At 32.6% G+C, this 17,814-nt stretch overlaps 7 protein-coding genes across 7 annotated transcripts; 3 read left to right on the top strand and 4 right to left on the bottom strand.

Moving 5' to 3' along the window:
* The first annotated feature begins 1,253 nt into the window (after window positions 1-1,253).
* Window positions 1,254-5,705, top strand: LOC107362538 (cytochrome P450 4V2-like). The gene is made up of 4 exons (XM_015929628.3): window positions 1,254-1,789; window positions 4,114-4,226; window positions 4,334-5,018; window positions 5,111-5,705. Exons 1-4 carry the CDS (start codon window positions 1,570-1,572, stop codon window positions 5,638-5,640), a joined length of 1,548 nt encoding a protein of 515 aa, XP_015785114.2. The 5' UTR covers window positions 1,254-1,569; the 3' UTR covers window positions 5,641-5,705.
* A 357-nt stretch (window positions 5,706-6,062) lies between these two features.
* Window positions 6,063-7,041, bottom strand: LOC107362464 (cleavage and polyadenylation specificity factor subunit 5). Its single transcript, XM_015929539.3, has 2 exons — window positions 6,820-7,041; window positions 6,063-6,676 (listed from the first exon to the last, which is right to left on the bottom strand). Exons 1-2 carry the CDS (start codon window positions 6,945-6,947, stop codon window positions 6,109-6,111), a joined length of 696 nt encoding a protein of 231 aa, XP_015785025.1. The 5' UTR covers window positions 6,948-7,041; the 3' UTR covers window positions 6,063-6,108.
* Window positions 7,042-7,384: 343 nt separating this feature from the next.
* On the top strand, window positions 7,385-8,931 carry Rpt6 (26S proteasome regulatory subunit Rpt6). Its single transcript, XM_015929535.3, has 3 exons — window positions 7,385-7,573; window positions 7,743-8,129; window positions 8,206-8,931. Exons 1-3 carry the CDS (start codon window positions 7,426-7,428, stop codon window positions 8,871-8,873), a joined length of 1,203 nt encoding a protein of 400 aa, XP_015785021.1. The 5' UTR covers window positions 7,385-7,425; the 3' UTR covers window positions 8,874-8,931.
* A 342-nt stretch (window positions 8,932-9,273) lies between these two features.
* On the bottom strand, window positions 9,274-10,289 carry LOC107362463 (cleavage and polyadenylation specificity factor subunit 5). Its single transcript, XM_015929537.3, has 2 exons — window positions 9,996-10,289; window positions 9,274-9,864 (listed from the first exon to the last, which is right to left on the bottom strand). Exons 1-2 carry the CDS (start codon window positions 10,121-10,123, stop codon window positions 9,297-9,299), a joined length of 696 nt encoding a protein of 231 aa, XP_015785023.1. The 5' UTR covers window positions 10,124-10,289; the 3' UTR covers window positions 9,274-9,296.
* A 1,105-nt stretch (window positions 10,290-11,394) lies between these two features.
* Window positions 11,395-12,804, bottom strand: LOC107362462 (cleavage and polyadenylation specificity factor subunit 5). Its single transcript, XM_015929536.3, has 2 exons — window positions 12,565-12,804; window positions 11,395-12,419 (listed from the first exon to the last, which is right to left on the bottom strand). The coding sequence occupies exons 1-2, from the start codon at window positions 12,687-12,689 to the stop codon at window positions 11,837-11,839; spliced, it is 708 nt and encodes a 235-aa protein (XP_015785022.1). The 5' UTR covers window positions 12,690-12,804; the 3' UTR covers window positions 11,395-11,836.
* A 561-nt stretch (window positions 12,805-13,365) lies between these two features.
* On the top strand, window positions 13,366-15,323 carry LOC107362459 (uncharacterized). The gene is made up of 2 exons (XM_015929534.3): window positions 13,366-14,874; window positions 14,939-15,323. Exons 1-2 carry the CDS (start codon window positions 13,591-13,593, stop codon window positions 15,245-15,247), a joined length of 1,593 nt encoding a protein of 530 aa, XP_015785020.1. The 5' UTR covers window positions 13,366-13,590; the 3' UTR covers window positions 15,248-15,323.
* Tfb5 (transcription factor B5) lies at window positions 15,324-15,808 on the bottom strand. The gene has a single exon (XM_089266080.1). The coding sequence runs from the start codon at window positions 15,665-15,667 to the stop codon at window positions 15,458-15,460; it is 210 nt and encodes a 69-aa protein (XP_089122206.1). The 5' UTR covers window positions 15,668-15,808; the 3' UTR covers window positions 15,324-15,457.
* Between the last annotated feature and the right edge of the window lie 2,006 nt (window positions 15,809-17,814).

Here is a 17,814-nt window from a genome sequence, read left to right as displayed (position 1 = left end):
TAATGACTGTAGGTGATACTATTCCCGTAATATTCCGACTACAAGTTCTAAGGCCAATGGCCAAAATCACGAGATCTATTCATAAATTGATGCAATCATGCAACTCATGATGTGTGCAAATAATTTTTATCGAGAAATACTAAGTTTCGACTCTCTAATGTTTATGGTCACAGAATGCGACAGCTTTAGGTGAAAATCGAACTTATCTGTTCCACAGAAAATCGAAAACTTTATTTCTCAAAATAAATACATTTTCTGGTTTGCCGTCAAATGTTACATGAGCGAAATGAGTTTTATGAAAATACCTGGTTCCATAGCTGTAAAAAAGCCGATCGAAGTTTGAAATTCTAACTCCATTTTCTAGAAAACTGTCCATCAGAAAAACTTTTAAATCATACAGACGGACTCAGTCTCCATGTCCCTACAAACCAGTAGAGTTTAAATTTCAAAGACAATAATTTCCACTCGTTTTTAACCATTTGTTTCAATTCATAGTGAACTTGTTCATAAATGTGGCAATTGTGTTAATTGTTTCTCTTTAGTAACAACCTCATAAGCACCTTTTTGCTTTAATAATTTCTTGACAATATAAGCGTATTAAATGGTGTTGAAAATGATTTAATTAAATAAGATACTTATAGATTCTTTGATTTAGGATATTTCATTAGATTTTTTCAGATCAAGAAGGTTAGAGATGCAAATGCTTAATTTAATGAGCTTTTAATAGCAATTTAATATGATAATAGTAATAATTTAAACATTGGATCAAATTGATTTTCTCTGGTCACACTTCATGATTAATTTAATCACTTTGCAGAGAGAAAAGTATTGTTCAATCAACAATCCAATCGTAATTCAATTATAATTATAACTTTGCTCTTTCATTGCAAATGTACGCTTCAACCTCGAGCCTCTCATTTGAAACGAAATTTGCAATCAAAAATCACTAAAGTCAAGCTTTCTCTTCAATCGTGATATCAATTCCGACAATTCAGTTTCAAAATAGAGAAAATTTCGAAGGACATTTCGCTTTCAATGAATGACATAAGTACAGTAAACAGTAAACATCATTAGATGAATTTTTGAAGCTTGATTTTAATCAAATAATAATTAATGTTTAGTTTCATCATCGTCATTCATTTCAAAACCACATAATAATTTATTTCAAAAACGTTCATCCGCCTTAACTGACAGCGTTGGAATAATTTGGTTCAAATTGTCTAATTTAATCCCTTTCGACATGAAAGAAATAGAAACCTGACGATAGTTTAAGTCATTGTATCAAAACTGTTGACTTCAACTTCGAGTCCATCAGGGAAAGAGACGAATGAGTTGAGGTTTGATTACCTATTTGATGAAGTACCGAAAGATTTATTGTTAAGCTCATATTTCACTTATGAATCGCTGTTATGTTCATCGATTTATTACTTACTATGCCTAGGACTTGCAATATCCGATCAAACAAGTGAATCCTTTTTAAAGTGTTTATTCACCGTTTGTTCCACTTCAGCTTTAGCAACTTTTTGATATCATTTTTGGTGCAACGGTTAACCTTCGACAAACGCTAATATGGATTATATTAAAACGCTTTTTAACGCTAAATTGTTGCAAATTGTTGTGTTTGGACCAATAAGTTTACTTCTCTTTGTGTTGATCAGAAAAGTTTACCAAATTTTAAGCTGGATTTTACATTTTCGCTCCTTTCCTCAAAACAGAGGACATTTTATTCTTGGTAATGTTAAACAATTGGTCCCATCGTTCCCATCTTTTGCGTCAAGTGCTACATCAAGTAAGATTTTTTTATTAATTATGTGTCTGGATTGTTTATAATGCATCACATTGAGGATCTATACTAGAATCCATACTTTTGACACCGTCCGGTGAAGAAAACTTTAGGTTGGTCAAATTTGATCATTATTAACCCCTAATACATACTACAAATATTTTGATTCTCTATGTTGTTACCGTTTGGGTTGGATTGGTGTGGTTTTACGTGGGTTCCTCTTGGTTGTTGGCATTTTACTAATAAAAGACACAGCTAACACAATTGTCACATTTATGAACAAGTTTACTAACAAATTGAAACAAATGGGCAAAAATGGGTATAACCTAATTTAATAATTCAAATTCTGACTCTGATAGTTAGTAAAGAAATAAAAATTGAGTCCATTTTTGTGATTACAAAGTTTCTCTAATCCCCAGTTTTCCAGAAAATCGAGGTCAAATTTGAAACTTCGATCGCCTTTTGTTCAGCTATGGAAGAAGATTTCTTCACGAAACTTATTTTTATGGTGGAACTTTTGCTAAATAACCAAAAAATAGTCTTATTTTCGAAAATACAATTTTAGATATTCTGTAAAACAGATAAGTTCGATTTTCACCTAAACCTGTCGCATTCTGTGACCATAAGAATTAGAGAGCCGAAACTTAATATTTCGCGATAAAGATCGTTTGCACACATCCTGAATTGCTTGATTGCATCAATTTATCAATGGGTCTCTTGATTTCGGCCATTTGCCGCAAAACTTAAGTCTCAATATTTCGAGAATGGCATAACTTACAATCAAATTTTTCCACGAAACATTAGGCTTCATTATGGGCTATAACAGTATATGACTCAATACCGAATAAAATCTGATCATATTCATTTAATAATGAATATCCTTCTATTAATTTATAAGATTATCATTCAACTTTATCAACAATTCACAAATCTGACAGCATAAGTAATACTTTAACTGTTTATGTCAGATCTTGAATGAAATATTTTTTCAATATATTATAGCCCATGACGAGATCTAATGTTTGGTCAAAGAATGATGACTGTATGTGATACCATTACCGAAATATTGAGACTCAAAGTTTTAAGGCCAATGGCCAAAATCAAGAGAACTATTGCTAAGTTTAAAAAATCATTCAATTCAGGATGTGTGCAAACGATTTTTATCGAGAAATACTAAGTTTCAGCTCTCTAATGTTTATGGTCACAGAATGCGACAGGTTTAGATGAAATTTGAACTTATCTGTTTTACAGAAAACAGAAAATTTTATTTTCCAAAATAAGACCATTTTCTGGTTCCCCATCAAATTTTACATCAGCGTAATGAGTTTTATGAAAAAATCTGGTTCCCTAGCTGTACAAATGCCGATCGAAGTTTCAAATTTGACCTCAATTTTCTAGACAACTGTCCATTAGATGAGGGATTCGATTGCACCAATGGAATCAGTTTTTATATCTCTACAAACGCGTCAAGTTTTAACTCTTTACGCAAATTTACGAGACTTTGGCACTACTTTTTGCATTCAATTTGCAAGTTTAACCAGAAAAGTGGTTTATTTACCAAGATATGTGTTAAGATGAGTTTGTTTTGTTTAATAAGTTGTTGTGCGTACATTTAAAACCCAAAAATCATGTCCCAAAGGTTAAAATGGAAAGTTATTAAGTTGAATCAAATTGAGAATTAGTAAAGAATTGAATTGATGAAATAATTATGATTGTAAGTGATGCCATTCTCGAAATATTTAGACTTAAAGTTTTGCGGCAAATGACCGAAATCACGAGATCTATTGATAAATTGATGCAATCATTCAATTCAGGATGTGTGCAAATAATTTTTATCGAGAAATACTAAGTTTCGACTCTCTAATGTTTATGGTCACAGAATGCGACAGCTTTAGGTGAAAATCGAACTTATCTGTTCCACAGAAAATCGAAAACTTTATTTCTCAAAATAAATACATTTTTTGGTTTGCCGTCAAATGTTACATGAGCGAAATGAGTTTTATGAAAATACCTGGTTCCATAGCTGTAAAAAAGCCGATCGAAGTTTCAACTTTGAATTCGATTTTCTCGAAAACTGTTGATCAGATAAACTTTTTAATCGCACAGACGGACACATTTTGCATCTTCAATCAGAGTCAGAATGGGAAAGAAATCAGGTTCAACCCATTTTCGTCTATTTCTGTCAATTTGTAAAAAACTTGTTCATAAATGTTACAATTGTGTTAGTTTTGTCTTTTTATTAGTAATTTAAGGGTAACAATTGATTCGCTTGATTGTAAATTCATTGAAATCTCAATAGTTCATCTTTCCTTGTGTTCATCTTATTTCAGCCACTATTTCTGAATTCATATCTGAGTGTATGAAGGTAGATAATGAAGGAGTCTTCGTTTTCTGGTTGGGCTGGTATCCAATGGTTGCCATTACTGACTACAAAGGTGCTGAGGTGAGCTCATTTATTAATTTTAATGCCATAAATCGCTTAATGTTTTTACTGTCAACAATTAACGCATAAAAATGCATCTAAATATTTTCGCTGAATTGTTTTCTCAGGCTGTTCTTAGTAAACCTAATCAGAAAAAAGGTGAAGAGTACAAGTTTCTTGGTCTTCAAGATGGCATCGTGGCTTCCCATGGTCAAAAATGGAGAGCAAGACGACGAATGATTGATCCTTTCTTCAATGCTAAAAGTTTAACTTCTTATATTCCATTAATGAATCAAGCCTTTAGTTTGGTAACCAAAGACTTGAAGGAAGAAAAAGTTGAAACAATTGACATGGCTCATAATATTCACATCGGATCATTGAATGTCATTATGGAAAGTACAATGAGTATTCCTGTTGATTCAATGAAAGACTATAAAAAAGTGATTCTTAGTGATCTTGAGTCTGTTGAAAAAATTGCTTTGACTCGTATACTCAACCCTATTTTATGGTTTGATAAAATATTTTTTCAAACCAAAGGAGGTAAATTTTTCAAAGAAGCAGTTGACAGATTTGATGCTGTTTTGATTGACAAAATAACTGAAAGACTCGACTCTCGAAAATTAAAAGTTGATGAAAAGGAGCAAAAAATGAGACATGATCTCATTGATCTATTGGCCGTTCATCACGATCCCAATTCAAATGATGTTACTCAATCAATTGACATTGAAGGCATGAAAGCTGAAATTGTCAATGTAATTATTGCTGGACATGATAGTATCGCTGCTGGGATAAGATGGACGCTGTTTCTCTTAGGTAAGCTTATTTTCTTTGACTGCACTTTAGGCTTCTATCTATGGATTTACCTCAAATGAATATTGTCTCTTATTTTTACCTCTACTTTTCAGGTAATCACATTGAATGTCAGGAGATACTTTATAATGAAATTGCAACAAGCTTTGCTGATGATCAATATCCTACAACCTTAGATGAAATCAATAGATTAACTTACTTGGATCAATGTGTCAAAGAAAGTATGAGACTTTACCCACCGATTCCCTTAACATCATATCAACTCGAGTACGACGCTGAGGTTGGTAAATACGTTGTACCGAAAGGTACAGCAGTTGCTTTTTCATTCTATACTATTCATCGAGATGAAAAAATCTGGGAAAATCCTAATCAATTTGATCCAGATCGATTTAGTCCAGAAAGATATTCAAAAATACCCAGATATGGTTACATACCTTTTGGTCTTGGTAAAAGGAGCTGTGTTGGACAGAAATTCGCTATGATCGAAATGAAAGTTTTTATTATTCATCTAATCAAACATTACAGTTGGATTTCAACAAAGAACGTTGATGAAGTTAAATTTGCCATGGATGTCTCAACTAAACCATTAGAACCCCTCAACATAAAGCTTACTCCGAGAAATTAGCTTTCAATAAATGTATAACTCAACCATTGTTATAGCAAACCAAATTAAAAGCTCTATGGCATCTATTTAATTCTGCATGCTAATTAATTGTGGAAGTTTTATGATTCTTGACTTTAGATTATTTCGCGTTTAGAAGTTTGAATCTTCTAGTGTTTCAATTTTAACAACGTGTGTTTATTTAATTTACAATAATATAAGAATATATAATATATTGAGATATTCTAACACAAACATTGAAAGTGTAATTAATGAAGCTATGAAGTATGATTGAAAAGATCAAGTTTACATTATAACTTCAGTTTTGTGAATGTCTAAAAAATAAGATTTGTTTGACAAATTGATGATAACTTAAAAAATAATAAAATAAATACAAAGTCAGATGAATGCTAATACAGTCGGAATATTTAAATGCATGAATATGATTTAGTGGGAAATGAAAATGATTTATTAAGCATGAATTGTAATTGTTTACAAGTAAATAAAATTGAAGCGACTCAGGGCTTGAGGTAAGCTAGAGATGATAGGTCCATATCCTTGAGCATTGTCATACAATTCAAATAGCGGTGCAGCTACCAATTTATAATTCTTGGGAACAGCAAATAAAGCTTTCTCCGGTAGTTGTACAAGAAATAGTTTCTTGTGCTCTTTTGGTTTAGTTATGTGAGGAGGAACATAAGGATATTGAGGTGGCTCAAAATTGGGTCTCCACCAATTACCAATTGTATCTTCAATTGTCCATTCATTAGCAATACCATCTTGGCGACCCAATGTTTCAGTAAGTAAACGCTTAAGACCTTCAACCTCATCTTCTCCGGCTTTAAGTTCACCACCGGGTAATTTAAAGAATGTTGTACCCAATTGTAATAGTAAGACATGAGGTAAACGATGTTCGTGAACAAGAAGAACTCCTTCGACTGATCGCCTCATTCCTACTTTTTCAAATTCTTCTTTCATCCTTTGGAATCTTGCTGGAACAGAAGGGTCTTTTTCAAAGAGAGCATCTTTTGTACCAAAAGTGTAATTTGTTAAAGGGTATCTGGTGGAAAAAAGTATAGATAAATATGGACAATAAAGGAAACATAAAGTTTAATAAAGCATATTTATGCATAATGTTTCAGCAATTAAGCATGTTAAAGTCAAATTAATCAGAAAAAGGTATTTTTGAATTTGTTTACTTACAGATTGATTGTCCGGTTACATGTAACCGAGAGTAAATTTGTTGCGGCAAGATATTTCCCAGTGAACTGTGATTGATTTTTTGGCCACCCAGTTGAAGGTGTATTAATGGTTACACCAGTTACTGACATTATTCAATATTCTCAGATTAGTATTTTCCAATCAAACTAACAATTAACTGGTTAAAACAGACAGTATTTTCAGAATCACCCTCGAAAACAGAAAATTTAAAAACATTCACTGATCTGTAAAAATTTGCTTTTGCAAACATATGTTGAATACGATAGATGGAGCTGTATTCGTTTTATTAGGTTTTATGGTAATTTAATTATGATTTAGCTCTTTAATCAAACTCCTGTTCCTTTTAATTAATTATATTGTTGGATTTAATTTATAGATAGTCAATTTAATCAGATTAATTACTTCTTACCGAACTCTGGTTCAACTTTCGTAATTAAATTGCCCTTTTAATTCAACTTTCAGATTATTGATAATTTTTGAAAGGTCCCTTATTTTTATGTTTTGGCAAACTCATCTTGGTTTGGTTTTTTAGTCCACTTGGTTTTTCTAATTAAATTCAGTTTTATTTTTTACCTATTGATCGTCACCATGCCAGAAATGGAGATTGATGAACGTAAAGGTGAAGGTTTGAAGGCCTATTACATCACCAAGATTGAGGAATTACAATTAGTTGTGACAGAAAAGACCCAGAATTTGCGTCGTCTTCAAGCCCAGAGAAATGAACTCAACGCTAAAGGTGAGTTTAATTTGACCATTGTCTTTGTATTGTTCTCAATACTTATCACATTCAATATATATTTTCTAGTTTCTACTCATCTTTTTCCTATAATAATAATTGTAACAATGCTTACTGACAAACACTAATTTTTAATAAATTTTCTTTTTATTGTTTTTTTCTCTGACAGTTAGGATGTTAAGAGAGGAATTGCAATTACTTCAAGAACAAGGTTCTTATGTTGGTGAAGTTGTTAAACCTATAGATAAGAAAAAAGTTCTAGTGAAAGTCCATCCAGAAGGTAAATTTGTCGTTGACATCGACAAAAATATCGATATAAAGGATGTTACTCCAAATTGCCGTGTTGCCCTTCGCAATGACAGTTATACGCTACACAAGATACTACCGAATAAAGTAGACCCACTGGTTAGTCTTATGATGGTCGAAAAAGTACCTGACTCAACGTACGAAATGGTTGGTGGTTTAGGTAAACAAATTCAGGAAATTAAAGAGGTTATCGAATTGCCGGTAAAGCATCCAGAATTATTTGAAGCTCTTGGAATTGCTCAGCCTAAAGGTATGTTATTTCGATGTAATTTCTTGTCACATCTTTTAATCCAAATATTTCTCTTATTATCGACTCTATCTCTTAGGTGTACTCCTTTATGGGCCTCCAGGAACAGGTAAAACACTCTTGGCCCGAGCTGTTGCTCATCACACCGATTGTACTTTTATCAGAGTCTCAGGATCCGAGCTTGTTCAAAAATTCATCGGAGAAGGTTCTCGTATGGTCAGAGAATTGTTCGTTATGGCTCGAGAACATGCACCATCAATCATTTTTATGGATGAAATCGACTCCATTGGTTCCTCTCGTATTGAATCAAGCTCCGGAGGAGACTCTGAGGTTCAAAGAACTATGTTGGAGCTTCTTAATCAATTGGACGGTTTTGAAGCCACTAAAAACATCAAAGTGATCATGGCAACCAACAGAATAGATATTCTTGACCCAGCTCTTCTTCGTCCTGGTAGAATCGACCGTAAAATTGAATTTCCACCTCCAAATGAAGAAGCTCGTTTGGATATATTAAAAATTCACTCTAGGAAGATGAACCTTACTCGAGGAATCAACCTGAGAAAAATCGCAGAAATGATGCCTGGTGCTTCTGGTGCAGAAGTTAAAGGTGTTTGTACTGAAGCTGGTATGTACGCTTTAAGAGAACGTCGTGTTCATGTCACTCAAGAAGATTTTGAAATGGCTGTGGCTAAAGTAATGCAAAAAGATGCTGAACGAAATATGTCCATCAAGAAGTTATGGAAGTGATTTTTCTTGTCTTCGATAATATTGTTTTATACAAATAAAAATGATAACTAATGATTAATACAGTGATTAAAATATTTAATAGCTTACAAGTGAAACTGTTGGTTATCGTGATTTCATCAACAATCTGTTTCCTCTAAATATCATGAGAATCAAACTTTTCAGTTTTCTTCTTTAGACGAGTTTTACTATTGCAATAAAACAATGAATACTATCATTCAAGGAGCTATTCAAGATCACTGCTATTAAATCATTATCATGACATTCAGCCTAATATGATAAAACATGATTCGAGAGGAAAATGAATATCATTTTAGAGGTCTTGAAAAATATGAAAAAATAAGGATGTAGGAAAAACACAAGAGTAAAAGAGATGTGAATTGATAGTTAGATCCTGATCTAGTTCAATAATAAAGTATATTTAATTCACAAGTAAATAAAATTGAAGCGACTCAGGGCTTGAGGTAAGCTAGAGATGATAGGTCCATATCCTTGAGCATTGTCATACAATTCAAATAGCGGTGCAGCTACCAATTTATAATTCTTGGGAACAGCAAATAAAGCTTTCTCCGGTAGTTGTACAAGAAATAGTTTCTTGTGCTCTTTTGGTTTAGTTATGTGAGGAGGAACATAAGGATATTGAGGTGGCTCAAAATTGGGTCTCCACCAATTACCAATTGTATCTTCAATTGTCCATTCATTAGCAATACCATCTTGGCGACCCAATGTTTCAGTAAGTAAACGCTTAAGACCTTCAACCTCATCTTCTCCGGCTTTAAGTTCACCACCGGGTAATTTAAAGAATGTTGTACCCAATTGTAATAGTAAGACATGAGGTAAACGATGTTCGTGAACAAGAAGAACTCCTTCGACCGATCGTCTCATTCCTACTTTTTCAAATTCTTCCTTCATCCTTTGGAATCTTGCTGGAACAGAAGGGTCTTTTTCAAAGAGAGCATCTTTTGTACCAAAAGTGTAATTTGTTAAAGGATATCTGGTGAAACAACCGAAACATAGACATACAAATATATTTGGATGTACAATTAAAAAACAGAAATATTAATAAATTATATTTATGGATGTTACCTAAAAAATAATTGTTTTATTTTTAGTTTGTTTACTTACAGATTGATTGTCCGGTTACATGTAACTGAGAGTAAATTTGTTGCAGCAAGATAATTCCCAGTGAACTGTGATTGATTTTTTGGCCACCCAGTTGAAGGTGTATTAATAGTTACACCGGTTACTGACATTGTAAAATATGATGTGATTTAACAGCTTAACAGATACTTAATTAATTTATGATAAAAACAACACTTAAAACAAAAACAACGTAAAGAAACTTAAAAATGAAAGATTTATCCTCACATTGAACATGTTTACATCAACAATTTGGTAAAATTAAACACAGTTTGCTTAGATGTAGCTTATGTCCAATCTTGTTTCTTTTCATCAGCGCCAGTCGACAATCTTTCTTTTTTAATCATCGATTGCTAATCAATGATAATTTATCATAAGTTATCATTTACTCTTTGCTAAGTAAAATGCATCTACTCTTTATTATCAATATATCGAGTGATTTGTAATCAAGTGGAGATAATCTTTACCTTCATGTGATATTATCAATAAAAGTTTATTTTTCAGAATCTAATGCAAAACATGATCTCTATCAAAAAAGGGCTTTACTTCATCACCCAACAATGAAACCGAATTAAGTAGATGAACCAATACAAAATTTCCTATTATAATCATGTTTGAGCCAAAACAATTCAACAGCTCATTTGAATGAGTTGACCATGTTGTTGATGTAAATAAACCTTCGCATTCAATGTTTTTCAGAAGAGTGAACAAGTATTACTTATCATCTTCATATCTAACTTATCACCCAGAATTATCAATGTGAAATACAAAGCTATCGAATAAGAAGTTTCCTGTGTTGTTTTGAAAGCTCTCATGATTGTCAGCACTTAAAAGTTTTATTTGTTGTCACGTAATTGTTTCACAAATTCATCAAATAATTTTATAGACCTTACATTGACCCTAATAGGTGAACAGCAATGTAATCGCATATGTAAACATGAGCTATCCAAGACAGATTAAAACAGGAATACAAATATCAAGGCCTGGAACAGTAAATCTAGATAAAGAAATGAAGAAAATATAAATTAATAAAGGACAGAAAATCAAGCAAATCAATCATTCAGAATGGCAGTGTGAGATTGTGAATTAAATAATGTACACAAAGAGCACTTGCAAGTTTTACTTTTATCCAGAGGTCGATATTGAGGAAATTTATTTCTCATTTGTAAAGAAAGGAAGGAAATAGAATTGTTTTTATTTTTTTTCATCACAATTATACTTACTTATATTACTGAACTGGCTATTGAAATATGAAAAAGTGGGAGAGAGTGATTAGTAATTACAAAGAGTTTCTTGGGAAACAATGATGTTGGGTCTTTGAACTTGAGTCTCAACCTGTCATTAGTGAAAGTGTAAGGAATGAATTTGAAAAAAGTCAAATCAATCACTTTTCTAAAACTTGCTTTACCTTTTGTACATTCTGAGAATAATTAATAACAGTAAAAAAAGAGGAGAAAAAGCAATTACAAAAGATTTTATCAATTGTAAGAAAACATATTCATAAGACTATTATAAAGATTATTTCTCTGGTTGATATTCATTACATTGCTGATAAATCTAATAACAAATCAAAACAATATAATTTAGAAGATGATGTTGATAAGTTAAAAGGTTGGACAGATTGAAATTGATTGAAAAAGTAGGTAGAAGGACGGCAACCAGGGAAAAAATGAATCAGGATGCATTTTGAATTTTATCAGATAAATATTGAGTGAATCCGTGAAAATGATGATGTTAAATTTTAGACTTTGATAGCTTGCAATTGAAAAATAATAGATTAAATGAAGCACTAAGAGATTTTAAGAAAATGGATGAAGCTCGGTAAATCACAGGTAAACAAAATTGTAACGGCAAAGCATTTGCGGAATACTTGCTATGATATGTCCATAGCCTTGAGTATTGTCAAACAATTCAAAGATTGGAGCTGCGACTAATCTGTAATTTTTTGGAACCACGAATCTGGCGGTATCAGGTAATTGGATTAAAAGTAATTTTTTATGCTCTTTTGGTTTGGTTATATGAGCTGGAATATATGGATATTGATGCGTCTCAAAGTTAGGCCTCCACCAATTACCAATAACATCAGCAACTTGCCAATGATCTGCAATGTTTTCCGCACCAGGAGGAATATCATGTCCAAGCATCTCGTTAATCAATCTTCTAACTCCTTCAGATTCAGATTCACCGATGGCAAGTTCACCTCCTGGCAGCTTGAAGAAGGTTGTTCCCAATTGAAGGAGTAAAACATGTGGTACTTTATGCTGATGAACTAGAAGTACAGCTTCCACCGATCTCCTCATCCCATGGATTGCAAATTCTTCCTCCATTCGTTGAAATCTAGCAGGAACTGACGAGTCTCTTTCAAACAATGGTTTTTTGGTACCAAAAATATAACTCTCCAATGGATGTCTGTGGGTTTACAATTATGAAAAAAAACATGTGTGTTACAATACAAAAGCATGCAAGTTGTGATATAATAAAACGATGAGCTTGATAATCTCATGATCGTTGAATTGTTAAACTGAAAGAAGTTTAAATATGAAATAATACTTACAAATAAATGGTCCGAAGGTTTATACAATATTCACCGAACGGATTGCTGTCTGTAACAGTCCGTACTTCTATAGCCTGAGGTGGATTTTTCTCAGGAGTTTTTTCAGGTTGATCTTTACGCTCCATGAGTAGATAGATTTAATAAATTAACTAATTGACTAACCAACTTGATTAACGTTGGTGAAATTAAAAACAAATGTAACAACATAAATACAATCATATGGCAAACACAAGGCAGAAAGGATAAAGGATAAAATAGATTGCTGTGAAACGTCAAGTGAGTAAACTTACAGTGTAGTTGTAGAGAAGACTAAAGCTCACTTAAAATATCCAATAAGAGTGCAATTTGTTAAAATGCTTTCTTAAAATATTAATTATCTATTTAAAATGTTCAATTTATTAAGATTTGCCTTATTCTAACCACAGGACAATTTTGTGACATTTTAAAATGCTTTTTTACCAATTATGATATAATGTTGGGCAAACATGATCTCAACAGGTATTGATATTGAAATCACGTTAAAGTGAATGGAAAAATGTTTGCTGTGAAAATTTTCAAAATCAGTTGAATCTCCGAATAACGATGCAAGAAATCGACAGATTTCATAATTTAATTTCAGATCACATCTTCTTCCTGGTCTGAGTGATATTAATTGTCCAGAGTAGTGTCAATTATTGCCATAATGATGAATGGTTGATAATGATGAATACAAAGGAAAGAGGGTGTAAGAAGGTGGTAAGGAGGAGAGGGAGGTGGGTAGAATGATCTTGAATGTAAAGTATTTAGTCATTCATTGATTACCTTTCAGATTGTCCATAATAAGGAGGCGGACTTGGGTGAGAATAATAGTCTAAGGTCTTTGAACTTTCGAACAACCAATCATCAAAACAATAATTTTACTGAGATGGACATTTGCTTTTTTTAAACACATTCGACTGTGATTCACACATTAGATAATAACAACAGTGATTAGATCATTTCAGTCCTGTTTTGACAATCAGTGCGAGTGTTTGTGTCCTTTGCAAAATGGCTGTATTTCCCTCCAATCAGGTTGACATTGAATCAGGTGGAAATAGTGCCGTAAACGAGAAAAGATCAACTTCGCGTAACTGTTGTAATTTATTGTTTCAAAGTGTTGTATTTTCTGTCTGCTGTTTCTTATTCATCAGCCAATCCATGATGTTAGTTAAGGTTTATCTAAGCTTTCCCACGACTATAACCACCAATTTAACCTTTGCTGAAATATTTGATTTACCCTCGGTTACTCTTTGTTTTAAGAGTGATCTCAAACCAGGCGCTGTTGAAGCAGCCAATGAGGTGTTTAGGCGCAATTTCAATGCTGATAAGGCCAAAGAGGAGGATATTAAGTGTAATTTGATGATACCAACGATTAACCAAGTAACTGGTACGTTTGAAGTGTCTCCAATTCCTTGCCATGAGATTGTCCCAACACTGGAAAGTATTAACTTTGGTTTGGGTAAAAGATGTTACACTTTCTTTAGTAAATTGGGTAAACCAATTCGATCTTCACGTGATTTAAAGGTTCGCTGGTCCAGGTTCAGTGATGAAGGTGGTGGAAATGGATTGTTGACAACCAAAAATGGTGACCTGATGACTCTTGAAATTGAATTTGGACGTAAACCAAACGTGGAAGCTTTCACAGATGATTTGGATGCTTCAATATCTATTCACCAGTCCAATGAGCTACCCTTGAGTAGTCAAAAGATATCCAAACTAAAACCTGGTTACAATTATTTGATCACATTTGACAAGATAATTGAGAAACGGATGCCTCCGCCGTTCAGGACTGGATGTGATCAATATAAACAAACGATGAACGGCAAAAATGAACAGGTTAACACTGGTAAACTAGTTGATGAAAGAAACTTCATGGGCATTGTTTCACCTCACTTGAAACCTCCTCAATCTAAATACGATTGTGTTGATCAATGTTTACTCACCTTGTACCGGCAAACTTGCAACTGTTTACCATCTGATATCAATGTTAGACGTGACCTGTTACGATCGAACGACACTTTTTGTACCAATGCAAAATGTCAAACATTACAAATCCATCGAGCTGAATTCTGTGCCACTCTACCTCGATGCAAACCCAACTGCGAAGATGAACTTTACAATTTTGTCACTGAAATGGCTGATAGTCAATCAACGACAATGGTTTTAACTCATTACATCAACACTCAAAGACATAGAACCTCATCAAGACCAATCAATTATAATAACGGCGGAGCTGGTTATATTCCAAGGCCAATGGTTCCAAACGGTCAATTTCAATCTTATGGTCTTCAGGTGAGTTTAAACTTTTCAGGTTTTTTTTATCCGATTTACTCAAGTTTCTTTTCTTTATTTACAGGAAGCTGGAACTTATCATGGATCTTTGAGTGAATCAGTACCTGATATCGTCAATGTGCTTGGTACACTGAGTAAAGCTTTTGTTACCGTTCGGAAGTCATCAGGACCTGATGTTGTCTATGAGCATCGACCTCAATATAATTATTTTGATTTTGTTTTTCAATTAATGACTTTGGCCTGTGTTTGGTTAGGTTTCTCCATTTTCTCAATCATTTGGAAACCATTCTATATAATTTTCAAAATCATTTCATTCTGTTGCTGTTTATCTCGAAAATTACAAAAAACAAAGCCTCTAGTCACAATAGATTAAAAATGATGAGAAAATTGGAAAATATTGTTACCTGAATATTGCAATGAAATAAAATATGAATGATGATTCAAAATGATTCACGTTTTCGTTAATGCAATCTTTATTATCGATTTAGAAGGATGATTGGTATCTTTACCACTAACAAGAGTTGAGTTTTAAGTCGGATACAAAAATAATGTAGGATCTCTGATAAAAAATTAGGCTCAAATTTTACATTTCTACATAGTTTATCTGGTCCATAAGATCGTCAATCTTATTTTTCAGGGTTTCAATGATCTCCGGGGAAACAAAAAGATGAGTTGCATCAAGATCTTGGATGATAAACTTCGTACCAAGAGCATTTGTTTCATCCAAATGCAGAAGAAACTGTTTCATTTGAGCATCGCATTCAATAAGAATGCCTTTCATAACATTAACCATCGTGTTCAAATAGGATTTGATTGAGCACTTCAAAGGAACAAATTCAAGGAAATAAAATTAATGTTGAACAAGATAGTTGAGGTAATAAAACAGAACCAGGTGTTTATCAGATGCAAGTGATCGGTAAAAAAAGTAAACAATCAAAACCACAGCAACTCAAGTTAAGTGAAGTTTAGCACTCCATCTATTGCATGAATAAAGAGATAATGTTCCAGAAATTCGTTCAATTTATTTTGTCCTTCTTTTATCAGATTTTTTCAAAACCTTGAATAATTTGAAGCTCTTAAAGTAAAAAAATTTCTTCACGATTCTAGAAATGTAATATCTGCATTCAAAGTGGACTAAATCAATATAAGATCAATTAGAAATAAGGAAAATTCTGATTTTGCATCATCGATGAGCTTGAATACATTCTGTTGTGATGTCGATTGCTTAAAAAAAGTAAGGAACCTTATGAATTTATTCACACGTAAAATTTGAACAACAATTCATCTGAATTCAAGGCTCTTTTGATTGTTTACAAATGAAATGATTAGGGATCACATTTATTGTTCATTTCCCTCCTAAAAGATGGAGTTGCCTTCGTACTGGCAGCTTTAAGTTGACGTTTATCGTTTAATTGAATTAAAGCAAATTTAGATCAATTTTCAATTTTGATTTGTGTCCACAAGCAACCAACATCACACTAGAACCCAACTCTGAACATGGAAACATAAAATGTCGCAAACTAACACGGACTCGAAGGAAGAAACTAAATTTTTATAAATCTTATTCAATTTTTTACAAGCTTGGCTTCACACACAAGGACAATTCACATGTTTTGCAGTTTGTTTTCATTCATTTCTTTAATTTTCCATTTTTCCTAATTTAATTATCTTCGTCATTACTTAAATCCCATAATTTAAATCCCATATTTCCTCACCGTATTGTGCCTCTTTACAATTTATAAACAAGTGAAATCCAGTGAACTGTCATCTTCTTTCATGTGTTTCACTTTTTCATTTCATAATTTTTCGGTTCTTTAGTTAACTGTTTATTGAAATTAATGGCAAAATCACCTCAAACTAACTTAATATCAAATATAATGTGTCATAAATGAAACAGTTAATCAACATCACCACGCGTTCCTGAATAGCAGTTACTAACTGAAACAGAATGAAAAAAAGGTAAAAAAAATTGAAGTTCATTTTCTTATTCAGTATTTTGAAACAATTAATTCGTGAAACTCACCTTTAATCTGACTTTTCTTTTACCCTTCAGGATTATTTTCTATTCCTGGTATCAATTTGGTTTTCAAACATTTTTCAGGTTCATCATAATAATGGATACAAATGTGAATCAAAAACTTGCTCACCTTCCCAAAAATATATCAATACAATGATAACCATCTTGCCAAGTATAAACATCCTAAACTGAAAGTACAAATTAATAGATTCACTTTAATTCAGGTATCACGACAATCATGGTACAAGCAGTTATCACTTTTAATTTCCGTAGGTTATAATTCATCGATCAGGTGTAAACTAATTGTCTAATTAATGCCCAACCATCTAACCTTTCCTTTCTCAAGAAGTACCTGTTGTTGCACTGGTAAACACCATCAATCTCATCGATATCTGCACAGCCAATTTCTCGGTAAATTGTGATTCCCTCAGCAAATAATTGATTAGATAATGAAGCCTATTAAATCCCAGATTTCCTATTAATTATTCAGTAGAGGATAAAATGGATCTTGATACACAAATAGTGGTTACAAAGTAAATAATGTGTATTGGGTTTGTAAGCAACTGGATGCATCTCAATCACATGTTTCAACCTTTTTATTGGTGGACTTGATTTTATTTTTTAGGTTTTTCCTTAAGTTAATTGTTACCTGTTAACTGACACTAACAGACCAGCTTTATATAAATGATTAAAATGGTTACTACATTTGTTTTGCTTGTGTATTACAAGACAATTTGATTTATATCAGATGTTGCCAACAATTATTAATATCATTACATTATCATTTTTAACAGCTTTTATTGTTTATACACGAAACAAACTGAAGACCAATTTAAAGTGGCAAAATGAAAATAAAGATAATCACTATTAAAACCCGTTAAATAATAGCAATAAACAGCTTAATTCTGATGGTAAATATTAAT

The sequence above is a fragment of the Tetranychus urticae genome, chromosome 1 (genome assembly GCF_039701765.1).
Source record: "Tetranychus urticae isolate SD_2017Ah chromosome 1, NJAU_TeUrti_SD_1.0, whole genome shotgun sequence".
NCBI classification, from domain to species: Eukaryota; Metazoa; Arthropoda; class Arachnida; order Trombidiformes; family Tetranychidae; genus Tetranychus; species Tetranychus urticae.
The sequence above is the reverse complement of the archived record's forward strand: the minus strand, read 5'-3'. Positions and strand labels throughout refer to the sequence as shown.